Here is an 18,247-nt window from a genome sequence, read left to right on the forward strand (position 1 = left end):
GTCTCGGACCTCTGATGTTGATAGAGTTCTGTCTTAGAGTAGCTGTTGCACCTGTACATTAGTAGGAATATTTTTCACATTCTGCCATGCCATGGGGACCAGCCCCTCTAATATTTTCCCCGTGTAAATTATTATGTATCTCTCTCGCCTGCGCTCTAGAGAACACAGATGTAGAACTTTAGTGGGTCCCAATAACTAAGGTTTTATAGAGTGGATTCTAGTAGTTCGCGCTCTCTAGGTCAGCAATTGCTCCGGCTCTGAATGGGGCTGTTAGTGTGCAACAATATTCCACCCTAGAGAGCACTAGTGTCTTCAAAAGTATCACTGGTAAGGCTGCCCTTGTTTGGAAGGTCCTTGTTATCCAACCTATCATTTGTCTTGCAGTCGTGACAGCTACTTTATGGTGTTCTATAGAGGTAAGGTCTTCTCACATGAGTATTTCTACATCATTTACATTCTTTTTTTGTTATATAGCGTTATTTGTTTCCGTTATATGTATGGTTTCCGTTTTTATAATTTCGTTTTTTTCATAGGGCAAGAGCTGAAACGTATTTTCATTAAACATATTATTATCTGTGGCCTGTTGAAAGACCAGATTAACATGAGATTGGAGCTTTGCTGTGTTCTCTATATTGTCTACTTTCATGAAAACCGTAGTGTCATCTGCAAATGATGATATAGTGCAGTAGTTTGTATCCTTGTCTAAGTCTGTACCAGCCATCAAGGAACTCCCAATCACCACATTGCTTCAATGGATTGTCTCAATAATATTACTAATGAAAATAATATATGTACGGAATAAGAGCATTTCTAGTTTGCAAGAACCAAAATCCACTATTGCAGGGTAATTTATGCATAACCATGTTCACGATGATATTTAATAATCAGTAACAATAATTCTAATTAAGCCAAATGCCTTACGTCCATACCACATCAAGAACAACCTGTACACCAGTTGATTGACAGTTGAGAGGCGGGAACAAAGAGCCGAAGCTCAACCCCCGCAAGCACAACTAGGTGAGTACCACGAGATGGGTATAGGGTGCATAATAAAGAAAGAAATTGAAATTGAATACCACACACACTCGCGTTCCTCTGTAGAGGTGCCACAGCCGACAGCCAGGGGCCTGATTCACGAAGCAATTACGCAAGTACTTACGAACGTGTACATCTTTCATCAATCTTTGACGGCTTTGGTTACATTTATTAAACAGTTAACAAGCATGAAACTTGCCAATCAACTGTTGTTATTGTTATAAACAGCCTCCTGGTGCTTCGGAGCTCATTAACTGTTTAATAATTGTAAACAAAGCCGCCAAAGATTGAGAAAAGATGTACAGGTTCGTAAATACTTGCTTAACTGCTTCGTGAATCTGGCCCCAGACGTGTTCTCTTGTAACCACATCACCCATTATACGCTCCTATCATCCAAAAATATGCCTAATTACGGAGCTTATTTATGATTGGCCAACCAAAACTTAATGCGGCAATTTGAACATCTCCTTAATAAATGAAAGGAGATTCTTTACACATGAAACACTGGCAAGGAAACTACAGGCACATGGAATAAATGGGAGAATACTGGAATGGATAAAACAGTGGTTAAAACTAAGACAACAAAGGTTCGTGCTAAATGGGAATGAATCTGACTGGAGAAATGTGGTGAGTGGGGTACCTCAAGGGTCCATTATGGGGCCAATACTTTTTGTCATACATCAATGACATAGATGAGAATATTACAAACCACATCATCATACTTGCAGATAACACAAAGATTTATGGTTAAGTGGGAAGTGATAAGGATGTTGAAGTCTTACAAAGATATCTACAGGAACGCCACAAATGGTCAGAAGACTGACAAATGCTTTTCCTTATCCATAAAAGCACAACCTTGCATATGGGGCATAACAACCCACGCCTCAACTACCTAAACAACAACAGTACCTTGAGGAAGACTGATGAAGACAAGGACCTTGGAGTCAGAATCCATCATTCACTGAAAGTTGCACAACAAGTGGGAACTGCTGTCAAAAGAAGGTCACCAAACCTTGTGAATAATCAAGCGTACCTTCACCTTTAAAGAAAAGAAGGTAGTTATTCAATTGTATAAGTCTCTGGTGCGCCTCCACGTGGATTATTGCATCCAGGCATGGAGACCTCATCTTCAGGAAGACACAGCTGCTCTGGAGAAAGTTCAACATCGTACAACTAAAATAATTTCAGAGCAAAATCAACTCCCGTATGAGGAACGGTTGAGGGCCACAGGGCTAACAACTCAACAAACCAGACATGATTGGGCTGATCTCATCGAAACCTTTAGAATATTGAACAATTTGGAGGATGTTGATCCAGACAATTTCTTCTAAAGGTCAGATGTAGAATGAACGAGGAGCAGCGGGTTCACGCTCAACACGCCACAATGAAAAAGACTCAAAATTATGAGGAGAATCAAGACAGATGAAGATATACACACTACAGAACGACCTGGTCTAGAAAATGGCTACTAAAGTTCAACTCAGGAAAGTGTAAAGTAGTGAAATTAGGCGAAGGGAGCAGAAAGCGTAACACAAGGTACCATCTGGGAGGTGAAATCCTGGAAGAGTCAAATAGAGAGAAAGATCTGGGGGTTGATATCACACCGAACCTGTCCCCAGAGGCCCACATCAAAAGGATATTATCAGCGGCATATGCTAGACTGGCCAACATAAGAACTGCCTTTAGAAACTTGTGTAAGGAATCGTTCAGGACTTTGTATACCACTTATGTAAGACCAATCCTGGAATATGCAGCACCAGCCCGGAGTCCATACTTAGTTAAACACAAGACAAAGTTAGAGAAGATTCAGAGGTATACCACCAGACTAGTCCCGGAACTGAGAGGTATAAGCAACGAGGAAAGGCTAAGGGAGCTGAATCTCACGTCCCTGGAAAACAGAAGAGTAAGGGGAGACATGATAACCCACACAGGTGGAAACTGGGTACCCAAATGAGCCACAGAGACGTTAGAAAGAATTCTTTCAGTGTCAGAGTAGTTAACAGGTGGAATGCATTACGCAGTGATGTGGTGGAGGCTGACTCCATACACAGTTTCAAGTGTAGATATGATTTATTTATTTATTTATGCATATACAAGAAGGTACATTGGGAATGTGAGGATACATAATATGGTAATTACAGTCTTGTAAAGCCACTAATACGCGCAGCGTTTCGGGCAGGTCCTTAATCTAAGAAAATTTTAAGTAGGTAAATACTTGCAAAATTTATAGACAAAGAAAATGATAACAGTTACATGGAAGGAAAAAAAGATGAGAGAAAATTGTAGGTACAGTATATTACAGCACATAGGTAGCTAAGATTGATTGCAATGACAGCTTGAATGGTAGTTGACAAAAATTGGTAGTCACAATACAGCATATGGCTAGCACATAAAAGAAGACAGCAATGAACACAATGATAAGGTTGTTTGATACTACATAAAAATTAGGAGATTGGGTAACACTAGGTACAGAGCAAATTTAAAGCTCAGTGTAGGAAACTAAGAAGATGAATTTAGGTACTTTTTGGTTTTGCTTTTAAATAAGGCAAAAGTTTTACAGTTTTTCAATTCACTAGGGAGTGAGTTCCATAGACTAGGTCCCTTAATTTGCATAGAGTGTTTACACAGATTAAGTTTGACCCTGGGGATATCAAAGAGATATTTATTTCTGGTGTGGTGATAATGGGTCCTATTACATCTGTCCAGGGAGAGTTTCAGAGCATGGTTTGCATTTAAGAACAGGGTTTTGTAAATGTAGTTGACACAAGAGAATGTGTGGAGGGAGTTAATATTTAGCAAGTTAAGGGATTTAAACAAGGGAGCTGAGTGTTGTCTGAAAGCAGAGTTTGTTATTATTCTGATAGCAGATTTTTGCTGCGTGATGATGGGCTTAAGGTGGTTTGCAGTGGTAGACCCCCATGCACAGATACCATAATTAAGATAGGGGTAGATTAGTGCATAATATAGTGAGAGGAGAGCAGAGTTAGGAACATAATATCTGATTTTGGAGAGAATACCAACTGTCTTAGAGACTTTCTTAGTTATGTGTTGAATGTGGGTACTGAAGTTGAGTCTCTTGTCTAGGAATAGGCCAAGAAACTTGCCATCATGTTTATTACTGATGTTAATGTTGTCTATCTGTAGCTGAATTGCATTTGATGATTTGCTTCCAAATATGATGTAGTAGGTCTTTTTGATGTTTAATGTTAGTTTGTTAGTTGACATCCATAAGTGGACTTTTTTTAATTCATTATTCACAACATTATTCAGTGTATGTGGGTTGAGGTCTGAATAGATAAGGGTAGTATCGTCAGCAAACAATATAGGTTTGAGAATATTAGAGACATTAGGCAGAAGAAATAGAAGAGGTCCTAAGATGCTGCCCTGTGGCACTCCAACGGTAATTGGTAAAGTGGAAGAAGTTGTATCATTGATGGTTACATATTGGTGTCTGTCACTAAGATAGGATCGGATGTAGTCAAGGGCAAGGCCTCGGATTCCATAATGCTGGAGTTTAAGTAAGAGGTAGTTGTGATTAACAGTATCAAAGGCTTCTCTTAGGTCAATGAAGAGTCCAATCGGAAACTCATTTTTGTCAAGGGCTGAGTAGATTACGTCAAGGAGACTAATGATTGCATCATTGGTGCTCTTTTGGGACCGGAAGCCAAACTGGCAGGGGCTGAGTATGTCGAATTTTACGAGGTAGGAATAGAGCTGTTTGTAAATAATATTTTCAAATATTTTTGATAGAATGGGTAGATTTGATATTGGTCTATAATTGTTTATGTCCGCCGGATTGCCTCCTTTATGGACTGGCGTTACTCTTGCTCTTTGATAGAGCCCAATAGGCTCAGGAATCTGTACACCAATTGAATAACTGCTGAGAGGCGGGACCAAAGAGCCGAAGCTCAGCCCCCGCAAGCACAACTAGGTGAGTACAATGTAGGACTGAGAACAGGAGATGCATTTTCACCCACAGGGTTATAACCCCATGGAACCGCCTACCCGCCGAAACCGTAAATGCCCAAACTCTCTTAAATTTTAAAATTCAACTGGAAAAGATTGTTTGATTGGTTCCAGTGCCTGTCTCGAAGACTAACCGGTTACATTATTTAGCATAACCGGTTCCAGTAGCTGTCTCGAGGTACAACCGGTTCCAGTACCATGGCCGGTGGACCTAAACTCCCAAATAAAAACTATCAAGTATAACTGACAGCAATAACAAATAACAGGTAATAATTTACCTGAGGGCCACTAACACTAGTTACCTCGACGAGGACAGGAAGCCGCCGGCTTGTCAAAGGTCCCTCCCATTTGCCCCGGTGATCTTTTCCAGCTGGATTTTAAAAGGTTAACAGTTCTTCGGTATTTACGGCTCTGGCGGGTAGGCGGTTCCATGGGTTTATAACCCTGTGGGTGAGAAAGCATCTCATGTCCTCAGTCCTACATATCTAATAACTGTAATACAACATATAATGATAATAATAATAATATTAATTATTATTATTATAATACAGTAATTGTAATAATAATAGGTGTGGTCAGGTTGACAAGTTATGCCGACAGGTGCTGCTCGCTTTCCCTTGAGAATTATTCATGGCTAATAACCTTAAATTTCAAGGGACTTTCTACTGTGGTCCAGGGCGCCAGGGAGGCTAGTCTCTGTGGCTAGAAACCGATTAGCAGCGCCAATTTGAGCGCGGGGGTAGTTGAGGGCGGGAGGGGGCAGGGCGCGGGCAGTTAGAGTACAGGTATAATGGGGCAGTTCCCCTCGTCCTATCGGAAATACTTGGGAACTTGAGTCAGCGCGAGAACCTCTCCTCATCCATGTTGGCCGCGACATCACCCACGGCCTGGCGCCCCCGAGCCTCGCCCCGATCCTCCCGTCGCTGCAGACTTCTTCAACAAATTCTTGACATCGCTGGCCTCGTTTCGAGATGTACCTCGAGGAAAAGGTGGCGGGGTGTGTATACCGTAGCGCGATTAAAATAACCCCCTCCGAGTCGGGCGGCGGGCGTTGCGAGGAGATGACCCTCGCGCGCATTAGGTGGCGGGGCCATCGGGGGATGGTAGGCGGCACGTGGTTGGTGGGAGCGGGTGGGAGAGTCGTCCCGGTGGCCGCCGCCGCCAACCACCGCACCCGTTATATGCCTTCACCCCGGGGGACTCACCGCCCTGTTGCTAGGGGAAACCACACTCGCCCCCAACAACCACATTCTACTCCACTATCACCACCCATGAGCACGCTCACGCCAGCTCCCCATCTCCGACATATTAGCAGTCTATGGGGCGAGCTCTGATCAATACACCTATGCAAACACAGGCTGAGTCGATAGTTGATCTGCACCAATTTCTAGCCAGGATAACTGCCACCAATCGCCACTTTAGGCTGCTTCTTGCCATCCTAGAGATGTTATATTATAGGAGAGATGTAGGATATAGGGTATATTTGAGGGTTTACAGTATAATAGGAAGTGAGAGAAGGATGGGTGCAGGAGGAGGCAGGAGACGATGTCTGCTGGCGGAGAGAGAGAGAGAACGGGAGGCTGGACCACTCATATATTCCCCTAAACTCACTCACTATCAACCCTTTTCTTTACCTTTTGTACCATTCATTACACACCATATCACTATTAAAATGATTTTCAGATGAATTTTTTGCGATGGTAATGATTTAGATTAATTTTTAGCAATGATATATATAAAATTGAGTGGATTTGAGCGTCGGGGGAGAGGATGAGGAGTGAAAAATGAGCGCGTTAGTTTTGGGAAGTGAGCGAAGCGTTGCATAAAGTTTGGGTAGAGAGTGGTCGAGGTGCACTCAACAAGCCAGTGAAGACCGCTGCCATATTTGAAGAGTGCGCTGTTACTCTCCTCAGATCGATTTTGTGTATTATTGTGATAATTGTATACTTGGAGGAGTATACATGTGAGAGATGTAAGGAGGGAGACCTCGACGCCAGGATATACACGCAGGATTTACCCAAGAAGCCCCGAGAATACTTTGCGAAGTGGTTAACGTGGGGATTCAAATAAGAGATGGTGGACTGACTGCCCGATACTTCATGTTTTGACGGGAAAAGCCTCTTGTGAGGTGTTTACCGGCGCCTTGGAGTGCGAGGGGGAATGATCCGAGACACAGAGGTGGGGCGGGAGTGAGTGAGCGAGACAAGGTAGCGGTTAGAGGAATTAGCGATGTGATATTTGTGTTTTGGCTGAGTGTTTTGACCCTAGCGGGCGCGTCCACTGCACAGCGCGGGGGAGGAACCCTCCCAGGAGTCCTGCAAAACGTAAACAAACTGCGTCTTACCACCCAAATTTTCTCCTCCTCGCTGGACATGAACGCCCTCTTCAATGACTCCCAACAAGAAATCATCATTTAAAGGGCCGCTCGACACCATCTCGTCCAAGCCGGATTGATCGCCGGGGTTTGGAAGCAGGGTTGAAAGACGGTGTGGAAGGGTTTGCTTTGTTGACAGGTCTCTGGTGCTCCACGAGCTGCTGGAACATGGCGTTGGTCGCCACCTGAGGGGCCTCCTCCTCTCTCAACTGGAGGGAATATGCTTTTATTGACCTCCTGCTCGCTCATTACTGAACCAATATGCCGGAGACTGAGACGGCAGGCATTGCACTACCATTGATTTTAGTTGCAAGGGGGCCAAGAAAGAAGAGGAGTGTAGTTTTATTATATGCATGGATTGTATGATTAGAAGTGAAGGTTATCACATTTTAGTCCACTGAAAAGATACATATCATTGGAGTTCCGTGAAACTCTTAGACATAATAATAATAAGGAGACTAGTATCTTAAGGTGTTGTTGTGTTGGATTTTGGAATTTTAAGAAGATAATAGTCTAATTATATAAGACAGTGTAACTAAGGCCTGTGATGAAGTGATTCTGTGATTTCTTATGGGAAAAGTGAGCTGTGGAAAGTATTTCAAAGAGGAGAAGAAAGAGACTAGTGTGATAAGTGCACAGTACTTGAGGAGGTTCAGGTAATTCCTGGACCACTGTGCACACTTTAGAAGTGTGAGCCTGGCAGGCGCCGGGATAGCCAGCCTTGGGGAGCGCGAGTGCAGTGGTGGGGCCGGGCCGGGCCATGCAGGCGGGGGTGCCATGGTGCTGGTGAGTGGGGGAGGGGGGGACGGCTCGGGCGCCGCAGCAGCCGGTGGGCGAGTGGGCGGGGCGGCCGCTGCAGCCCAAGCCATGGACAAGGCCTGGGGGGTGACCGTGGCCCCCCCGAATCAGCACAAGCGCCATGACCCCTGGCACAAACATGAGCTGGCAGACAAGGAGAGAGCCAAGCAGATGCGTAAGTATTTACTTCTCTTGTTATGGTGCTACATGGCCTTCCCGGCTTGGTGCCTTCTTTTAATAATTACTTCAGTTATGTCTTGCATAGGATGTGACAGTTCTTGTTGATCCACAAATTCTATGCTTTCCATTTTTGTTGTGGCATTATGTTTTTTTGCATGCTAACCTTGCAGAGCAATAATTCTAAGATCAGGTACTGTAGGTATTCTGTAATTTAACACATCCTCTTGATGTGGGTAACCATTTTTTTTTTCTACTTGCAGATGGTGCTACATAGCCTTCCCGGCTTGGTGCCTTTAGTTTGATAATTATTTACTACCTGCTGTTTTGTAGATCTTGACTTCATTTATTTCTATCTTAACCATATTCACATTGGGTTGTTACCAGCCAGTTCCCTTGTTTTTGGATAAGAAACAAACAGGCAAAAGTCATTAAGAGTACTTTCAAAGGGAATGTATGAGGAATTGAGTATATAGCATAAATGAGGAGAGCAATAGGAAAAAGAGGTGAAAGTAAATTATATAAATTAAAATATTGGTGTGAGTTTAGCCCGAGTGACACATCTCGATGGGAAAATGTTGACACATCAGATGGGGCGGGGCGGGAAGATGAAGAGGTTAGTTTTGTGGGCAGGAATACATTCTCATTAGCCTATAAGGGGGAAAAGGAAGAAGTGTAGTTTTTCATATTGGAGAGAATATAGGGTATGATTATGATAATTCAAGAATATGTATAATTAAGTATAACATAAATAAGGCGATATGCTCCAGGGTGTAAGCTGTGGTAGAAGAAAGAATGAGGTGATGGTGCTTTAAAATCAGCTGAATTATTTTGTGAAGAATCGGGAAAGTTATTATGTGGGGGGATATAAATGTTAAGCTGGGATGAATGATGAATGGAGAGAAGTTGTTGGAAAGTAAGTGTTTCAGATATACTGTACAATATATGAAAATTTGAATTTTTTGAGTGATATGAGATCAGAGAGAAGATTGTTTGATGGGAGGGTAGCCTAGTGCTATGAATGTGGGGTTAGTAATTATAGAGAATTTTGCAGAATTATGATAGTCACTAATGTCCTAGTATTTAACATAAATAATTGACATTCAAATTTTATATATAAAAAAATTGAGTAATAGTTTTGTATTGCAAGTGGAGATGTTAATATATAAAATGACACCGCTGTCATGGGTGTGAATGCAGTACTGTACTTATTTGGGTTAATATTATGTCTAAATCCAGCTTGTATATGCCTAGGTATAAAATAGTATGCCAATTAGTCCAACACACATTGCCAGATGGAGCCATCACTCATCTACATGAGGATTTTGCCAGTACAGCCAATATAATGGTCTATTATATTGTATATTATACCCTATATATTTTATACCCTATATGTTTCATTATTATTAGGCGACACTCCTTTTATGACATAACAAACAATACCGTACTAGGTTCCAGGATATTGGTCCCTTTGGCATCTGTATTCAAAGACGAAGGACCCTAATATTTGGTGGCTCGCCTCTTCGGAAAACTGAGCATTAAGAGCTGATATTACTGGACATGGTAGTAGGGTGTCTCGGTAGTCTTCAGTAGTGTTCTCATATTATTTGGTGATTTTTTATTTTTATTTTGCCCTATTCCTGCATCTGAACATTGGCGGCAGACACCTCGTGTTCAGTGGCTCGTTCCTTGGGATCTACTGACTGCTGATGTTTGATACTATATTAATATGCAAAGTAACATGGTGTGTTTGGCATATATATATATATTGCTGGCAGATTCAAATTGATTTAGAGATACTGGTAATAGGTTTTGTTGTTTGAATATCAGCAACCTTAATGATTCGATTGTGCTGCTGACATCCAGTCATAGCATTTAATGCACCTTTCTAGATGTATACGAATGTCATTCTGTAATTTAAGGACAGTGAAAACAAGATTACACTGTATTAAATATTGCCCAAAAATATATTTAACTGTCGGCACTTTATTCTCTTAGGAACCGAGGACAGACTCATGGAAAGCAGTGTTATAATATTTATTCTGGCAGTTTCATTATGGATACCTTTCATCTTTCAGTGCTGGATACTGTATTACATTCATGAGCAGGTAGTGTACACAGCCATTTGTCCAGGGATTAATGGGCCGCTTGGGGAATATGTACAAACTATACATGTGAGAACCATGAGTTTATCTTTGTCTAAATGATCAGAAGTTAAGCTGGTGAAAAGAATAAGATGGAAAGAGAAAATTTAGTATTTGAGATGTTAGATCAAATCTAGTTATGCGAGTGTTTTAATATTGTTAGGCGACACTCCTTTTTTAACATACAAGAGGTTCCAGGATGTAGGTCCCTTTGGTGTCTAGATTCCAAGACCACGTACTCTCCTTGATACCTGCTTGATATCTGCTTGATGGGGTTCTGTAAAAGTTTATATTCATGGACAATGTAGTAATATAAATGGTTCAATAGTCTTGGGTAGTGTTTTGGTATTGTTGGATGATATTTTGTTGATTTTTATATTGCCCATTCCCTGTATCTGGATGCTGGCATCAGACATCTTGTGGGCGGTGGATCATTCCTTGGGATCTATGGTTGGATTTAACACATTTATGAATTATGTCACTAGTGATGGGACAATTAACTAGAATTGGTATGGAGGATCAGAAGTCGAGCAGTTTTCATTACAGGGTAATTGGAATTGGTAATGAAAAAAAAAATTATGATTTCCAATTCCTAATTCTTTAAAATTGAATAAGAAAATACATTTTAAATTTCATTTAAGAATTAAAATTGTTTAAATTGTGATCATTTTCAATAAAGTATTGTAACCTAAAGCCTCATTTTATTATGGCAATAAAATTTTATTTGAAAAAAAAGATTAACAGTTTTATTGTAATGTAAATTGTATACAATATGTACACATATAATGGGTAATGGAATGTTTTCAGTGGAATGTTTAGCAAAATAATTAGCTATGCTTTATTTGAGCTAGTGTTGCAGTCAGACGACGAGTCACAATAACGTGGCTGAAAAAATGAAGACCAAACCACAACTCGGAAGATGGAGAAGCACGATGTTTCTGTCCGTCCTGGACCATTATCAAGTCGTGTGCTTGATAATGGGCACATGAACTTGATAATGGTCCAGGATGGACCGAAGCCATTGCTTGATACCTGCTTGATGGGCTTCTGGGAGTTCTTTACTCCCTAAGCCCAGCCCGAGGCCAGGCTTGACTTGTGAGAGCTTGGTCCACCAGGCTGTTGCTTGGAGCAGCCCGCAGCCCCACATACCCACCACAGCCCGATTGGTCCGGCACTCCTTGGAGAAAAAGGATCTCCATCTTCTGAGTTGTGGTTTGGTCATCATAGTATTGCTATATTAGCTTTATTTGAAATACTAGTACGATTACAATTGTATTTTATTGTATAGTGCACAATTAAAGCATGTATATCCACATGAATGTTTTAACTTTTCAGCTTTTTTCCAGAAGATTAAGCTGGTTTTACCAATTGTTTTTATTCTTAAATCACTCGGTGATCACTGTTTTACATTATTAATACATTTACCATGCTCATAATTAAATCATAATTTTTTCCAATCTAAAATACAGAATTTTTCAGAAAAATAAGTACTGTATACATCTGTATTTTTTAAAAGAATCCGAATAGAGGCATTGTTATCAGAATTGCTAGAAATTTTAGTATTGTCCCATCACTAGATGTCACTGAAATTCCTTTTAGTAAGCAGATAAGTGATAAAATGACACATCTTGACAAGAGATCAAGCTTGATACCTGCTTGATACCTACTTGTTGGGGTTCTGGGGGGGGGGTTCTACTCCCCAAGCCTGGCCTCAGCTTGTGAGAGCTTGGTCCACCAGGCTGTTGCTTGGAGCGGCCCGAGGCCCACATATCCACCACAACCCGGTTGGTCTGGCACTTCTTGAAGTAAAGCTAGTACTTGAAACTGATAGCATTCCTAGATGTTACCTTGAGATGATTTCGGAGCTTAGCGTCCCTGCGGCCCTGTCGTCGACCAGGACCCCTTGTGTTATAGGTAGATTATGAACGTGTCTTTGAGAGTTGGGCATGGTTTCATAGCAAATGTCTAGACACACACACTTGCCCCACATAGTGCCAGTGGTCAAAGCAGTTGCCCCATCCAACCTCTCAAACCACAAGAGGAAGTCGCTTTTGCCTTGACATCATAAACAGGAACTGTAGTGTTTAAAATGGTTGATGTACAGTATTGGAGAAAAATAAAAATATTAAAACAATACATATACTAATAAGTTTAAATAATTGTAGCTTGGAATAATTACAAATACTATGCTACAAAAGGTATAGAAAATGGGATAGAAAGATAAATTTTAAGAAGAAAATCAGAACAGCCTATAGCTTAATGTATACAGAGAGTTAGTGCAGCATGTAGGAAATGTAATGTACCATTTTGAACTTACAAGCAAAGCATTATGTGCTAGTGCACAAAGTCATTATTATTAGATTTGCATGATGTCATGCCCTACGACTGGAAATATAAGCAGACGATGAGTCACAATAACGTGACTTAAGATATGATATACAAAACCACACATCAAAAAGTGAAGAAACGAGAACATTTTGGTCCATCCTTGTACATTAAGTCATGGTATGGAAATATAATTTTATGAATTTTATGGAAACTTGGCAACTTTCTGTGTAGAGTAAGATGAAAACAGTATGGACACGGTCATAAACTACCACATATCCCTAATACCAAAAAGAGAATTCAAACAAAAGTTGGGAAAAAAGATAAAAAAAAATACCAAATGAGGGAATGGAAACATAAGTGTCAAAGAACATAAAATTACAAGGTAGGTTACCTTGCCTTGTGATTATCTTGCATTGATTCCCGGGGGCCAAGACCCCTGCGGCCCGGTCTCTGACCAGGCCTCCTGGGTGATGGTCTGGTTAACCAGGGCATATGATAAACACTTCAATCTCTACCCAATCACAGAGAACTTATTCCGAGTGGACTCTGTTGATCCAAGATTGGGGGATTACCATTAATCATCACCCAAACGAATTTGTGAATTCTTCGCAACTGTGATATAAACATCAAATCATATATCAAATATCACCCCTAACCCCATTGGACCTTGAAGTAGCCATAAACAGTATGCATGCATTCTGCACCTGGCCTTGATTTCAGAAATTCCATATTCATCAAGAATTGTAAAAAAAAAAAAAAAAAAAAAAAATCACAGGCCCTTAACATTTTTGGAGATGGAGTGTAGACACTGGAATTATCTCGGTTATACTGTACATCAAACAGAAGAGATAGCACCACTCCATAAAGGAAGAGAGGGAGAGAGGGAGGGAGGGAGGGAGGGAAGTACAGTAGAAGGAAAATTTATAGACTGATAACACTTATGTCATGCATCATAAATATCTTTGAAACAATGCTAAGGAGTAAGAAGGCAAAACACACGGTATCACAGTGTCTAACTCTGGACAACATTGGTTTAGAACAGGAAGCTCCTGTCTCTCACAGTTGCTAGACCACAATAACATGACCTTAGCGGCCAGTGAAGACAAGCAAAATGCTGATGTAATACACTTACATTTTGCAAAAGCTTTTTATAAATGTGATCATGGGACTAGTTGTGTATCTGCCCATGGAAATAACACCACATGAAACCAGTAGGCATGGCAGGATGTGCAAAATAGCCCCCGTTGAGATGTAGAGGTGAGAAAGGTATGCTGAGAGAGAACTATTAACATCAAAGGCCCAACACTTTTTAACACACTCCCTTACACATAAGGGGGGGGGATGTCTGGCAAACCTCTCAAGGTGTTCGAAAGAGAACTTGATAAGCACCTCCAACTAATACTTGATCAATTAGGCTATGATTCATACATGAATCTGTGAGGTGATGTGTCGAACAGTCTAGTTGTCCAGACAACCTTAGAAGGCAAGGTAAGGTAAGGTAGCCTAGTAAGAGACCAACCATGGGGATGTGGATCCTTGGAATCATCGCAAGGTAATCGCAAAGCTGGAGTGGTAGCACATAAACAATTCAGTTACAAAAAAAAAAAAAAAAATCGGTGAATAGCTTTATACCGAGCACAGTTAATAGCTTTGTACCGCAAGGTACTGTCCTTGCACCATTAAAAATAACATATCAGTGATAAATTCCATCTACTTAGCTTTGGAAAAATGAGAACTTAAACTTGATACAGGACACAAGATTTATTCTGATCTCATAAAGCAGATGCCACATAGTATATAAAGGATCTAGAAAGATGCGTTGGAATAATGATGTTGGACAACCTAATGATTAGTGAGCATAACAGAGCAAAGGTAGTGTCAGTCTGGAAAAAAACGATACCTTGTGATGGTTGTGGTTACCTTGTGGTGGTTTCAGGGCTTAGCGTTCCTGCGGCCCGGTCCTCGCCCAGGCCTCTTCGTTGCTGGACTGGTCAACTAGGCTGTTGGATACGGCTTCTTGGACCCTGACATATGAATCACAGTCTGGTTGATCAGGTATCTCTTGAGGTGTTTATCAAGTTCTCTCTTGAACACTACGAGGGGTCGGCCAGTTATACCCCTTATGTGTAGTGGAAGCACATAGGAAGATAGGGGAATTATACAGCCATTCAAGTCCAGGGATTACGCTACTTTCCCCCCCTCCCCCTCTCCAAGTCACTTGAGCTTTTTCTGCCTTGAATACTGCATGATATTAACCTCCCTTGGTTTAGGACTGGACTGCAGACACACTAAGCCCCAAAATCATCTCAAGATAACATCTCAAGATAACCCCCTTACAAGGTAGAAAGATTTCCTGAAACACGAAGAATACAGAGAACAGATACTGCATACATACACAATAAAACCCCTAAATGGCTGAGTATCTCAAAGCACTCAAAATTTCATCTGGAAATAGATGAGGAAGGGTATTGCATAATACAGTATATAGGCCTGTATAGAAGATCCTTGAGCATCAGGTCCCAAACATACACAAATTAGGTCACAACTAAGAGGTCTCGGGTGTGATTCCCGTAGCATGACAGATGTTTGGCACATTTACAGTACTTTCACCCGATGGCTTTTTCACCAAACCATAAATAAGTACCTGTCAGAGGTCCGCAGTTGTTCAACATCCTGCCAGTGACTATAAAAAATATTGCCGGAACAACCATGGACATCTTAAAGAGACAACTAGACTGTTTTCTAAAAGAAGTTCGGATCAACCGGGCTGTGGTGGGTATGTGAGCCTGCAGGCCGCTCCAAGCAACAGCCTGGTGGACCAAGCTCTCACAAATCAAGCCTGGCCTTGGGCCAGGCTTGGGAATAGAACTCCCAGAACCCCATCAAGCAGGTATCAACCATGTATGGGAGTTGGGCAACTATTGTGGGTTTTATTCTGGGAAAGGCCTTGGGAGACCCTCAATAAGTCTGATAGGCTTCCTGTCTGCAACTATGGTAAATCATAGGATGGGAAATGGATAATTGACCCAGTGTAGAGTAAATGGGAAATAGGCACAATAATTGGCCTCTACCAAATTTATTAAATATTGCCAGAACAAAAGTAGATATTTTCAAGTACACTAGTGGATATTTTTTATGGATATGTGGGCTTGCATGCCACTGTAAGCAGCACAGACATAATTTCAAGTAGTAGTTGGACAAATTTCACCAATAAGTACTAGATCAGCTGCATTTTTATGGATATGTGACCCTATACGCCACTGTAAGCAGCACACTGACTTATCAGGTTATCACCAGACAATCCTGGTCCTGTGCTGAGTTTGGGGATCAGGGAATCTCTCCCAAGTCAACTACAGTTAGTTGGTTATGTACTTACAATTTGTTACTTACACTCAGCCATTGTCCCAAGGGGCCGGTGGCCGAGTGGACAACACACTGGACGCGCAATCCTGTGGTCCGGGGTTTGATTCCCAGGGCCGCCGACAAACAATGGGCAGAGTTTCTTTCACCCTCTCGCCCCTGTTACCTAGCAGTAAATAGGTACCTGGGCGTTAGACAGCTGTTACGGGCTGCTTCCTGGGGGGGAGGGGGGGTGTGTGTGGGGAAAAAAAAATTAGTAGCTAGTAACAGTTGATTGATTGACAGTTAAGAAGCGGGCGAAAAGAGCAGACCTCAGTCCCCGCAAGCACAATTAGGTGAATACAACTAGGTAAATACAGTACAGTACCAGTACAGTATATTTGAAGAGACTTCGTTGTCAGGTTACCAGCAAAGTTACCTTTGCTAAGTTGGTGGAATTTCCAATCAGAGAATTAGCAAATACAGTATCTAAATGTTGATCTTGGGTAAAGTTACCAATATTCAGATGGCTACTTATCTCTGCACATTGGTGGTTTAAAAAAAACCATTAGTGTACTTGTATTGTTCTGTAAAACTACCAAAAAATCACTAGAGCATCTGCAGTATATTCCAGTATGGCACATGTTACTATCCATAAATTAACATTCAGGGAAAATATTTGTGATCAATATTGTTTTTTTTTTTTTTTTACACACAGAAGCATATGTCTTAAGAGAATCGCAAGATAATATTTTGAACGTCAAAAATTTTTTTTTTTTTTTTTATCACTGAAGGTTAGGCTCACAGATCGATAGATGCCTAGAAAGCTTTCTGTTAATATATCCATGGGTTTTAAATGGATATTGTCCATTATCTTGCCTTGAGTTTACCTTACCATGAGATGATTTTGGGGCTTAGCGTCCCCATGGCCCGGTCCTCGACCAGGCATCCTCATTGCTGGAGGAGAAATGACAGTCTCATTTATTGAATTTCATAATTTTTTCATTCATACCATAACTCCCCCCCCCCCCCAAATATTTTTCTTTATCCATTGAGAACATCAATATGCAACGTTATGAGTGTCTGAAGACTAGCAATTTTACCCTTGTCTCGAGATGATTTCGGGGCTTAGCGTTCCCGCGGCCCGGTCCTCGGCCAGGCCTCCTCGACCCTAAGGAAGTTGGTGTTGGTACAAATTGTTGGTACAAATTTCTTGAGAAAGGTTAAGATTGATAAAATATTAGTCGCTCTATTGGAAAATGACTGAAACTATGAATGCAAGATGGAGGAATGTATACATTTCTTGAGAAAGATTAACATTGATCAAATATTAGTCACTGTATTGGAAAATGACTGAAGCTATGAATGTAAGATGGATGTATATATTGGAGATGAGTTGATAATAACTATGAATATGAATAATGTTTGTGGTTAGTTACATGTTGGTGGAAGAGGGAGGGAGTAGAAGAACTCCCAGAACCCCATCAAGCAGGGAAGTGATGTACTCCATGATTCAATGGCAATATCAAGAGGTCAGGCTATTAAGAAGAAGAGAGATGCATGAAAAAACATTGTTGGAGAAAGATGTACCAATTGTTGTGAGACTGAGAAAGATGAATTACAATGATTTTTAAATATTTTAAAGAAAATGGTTAGGAATGAAAATAAGGATGAGTGAGTGAGTTTGGAAGAAATAAATTATTATAAATTTATATATTATAAATTTATATACAGTATTATAAATGCCTTCCCTATAAATGTGTGGCTGTCATCAAATTGTCACCCTGCATGTTTGTTTCCATCTTCCCCCCCCCCCCCCCCCCCCGGCCTAAAAAAAAGTTTTGTTATTCTTGATTTTCTTACGAAATAGGATATCTGTATTAAAAAATTATGGACAAAGTGCACAGAAAATCAAGTACCTACCTATAATTTGACATTGGGGAGGGGATTCTACATTCCTTTTAGCATTCATCAGCCTTACATAGTGATGGGAACCAGGCCCAAACAAAAATAAATTTTTGTTTAGTTTCATCAATACAGTATTTAAAAACAAAATTGTATGCAAAAGTAAATAGAATATGTACAG

General features: G+C 40.9%; 1 protein-coding gene across 1 annotated transcript in view; it reads left to right on the forward strand.

The window, feature by feature from the left end:
- Positions 1 to 6,798: 6,798 nt before the first annotated feature.
- The window catches only part of LOC123750599 (serine/threonine-protein kinase minibrain), a 156,497-nt gene continuing 145,048 nt past the window's right edge, over positions 6,799 to 18,247 (forward strand). Inside the window, 1 exon segment of the mRNA XM_069333700.1 lies at positions 6,799 to 8,348. Coding sequence (XP_069189801.1) covers positions 8,153 to 8,348 — 196 coding nt within the window. The 5' untranslated portion in view covers positions 6,799 to 8,152.

This window comes from Procambarus clarkii, chromosome 4 (assembly GCF_040958095.1).
Source record: "Procambarus clarkii isolate CNS0578487 chromosome 4, FALCON_Pclarkii_2.0, whole genome shotgun sequence".
Taxonomy (NCBI): Eukaryota; Metazoa; Arthropoda; class Malacostraca; order Decapoda; family Cambaridae; genus Procambarus; species Procambarus clarkii.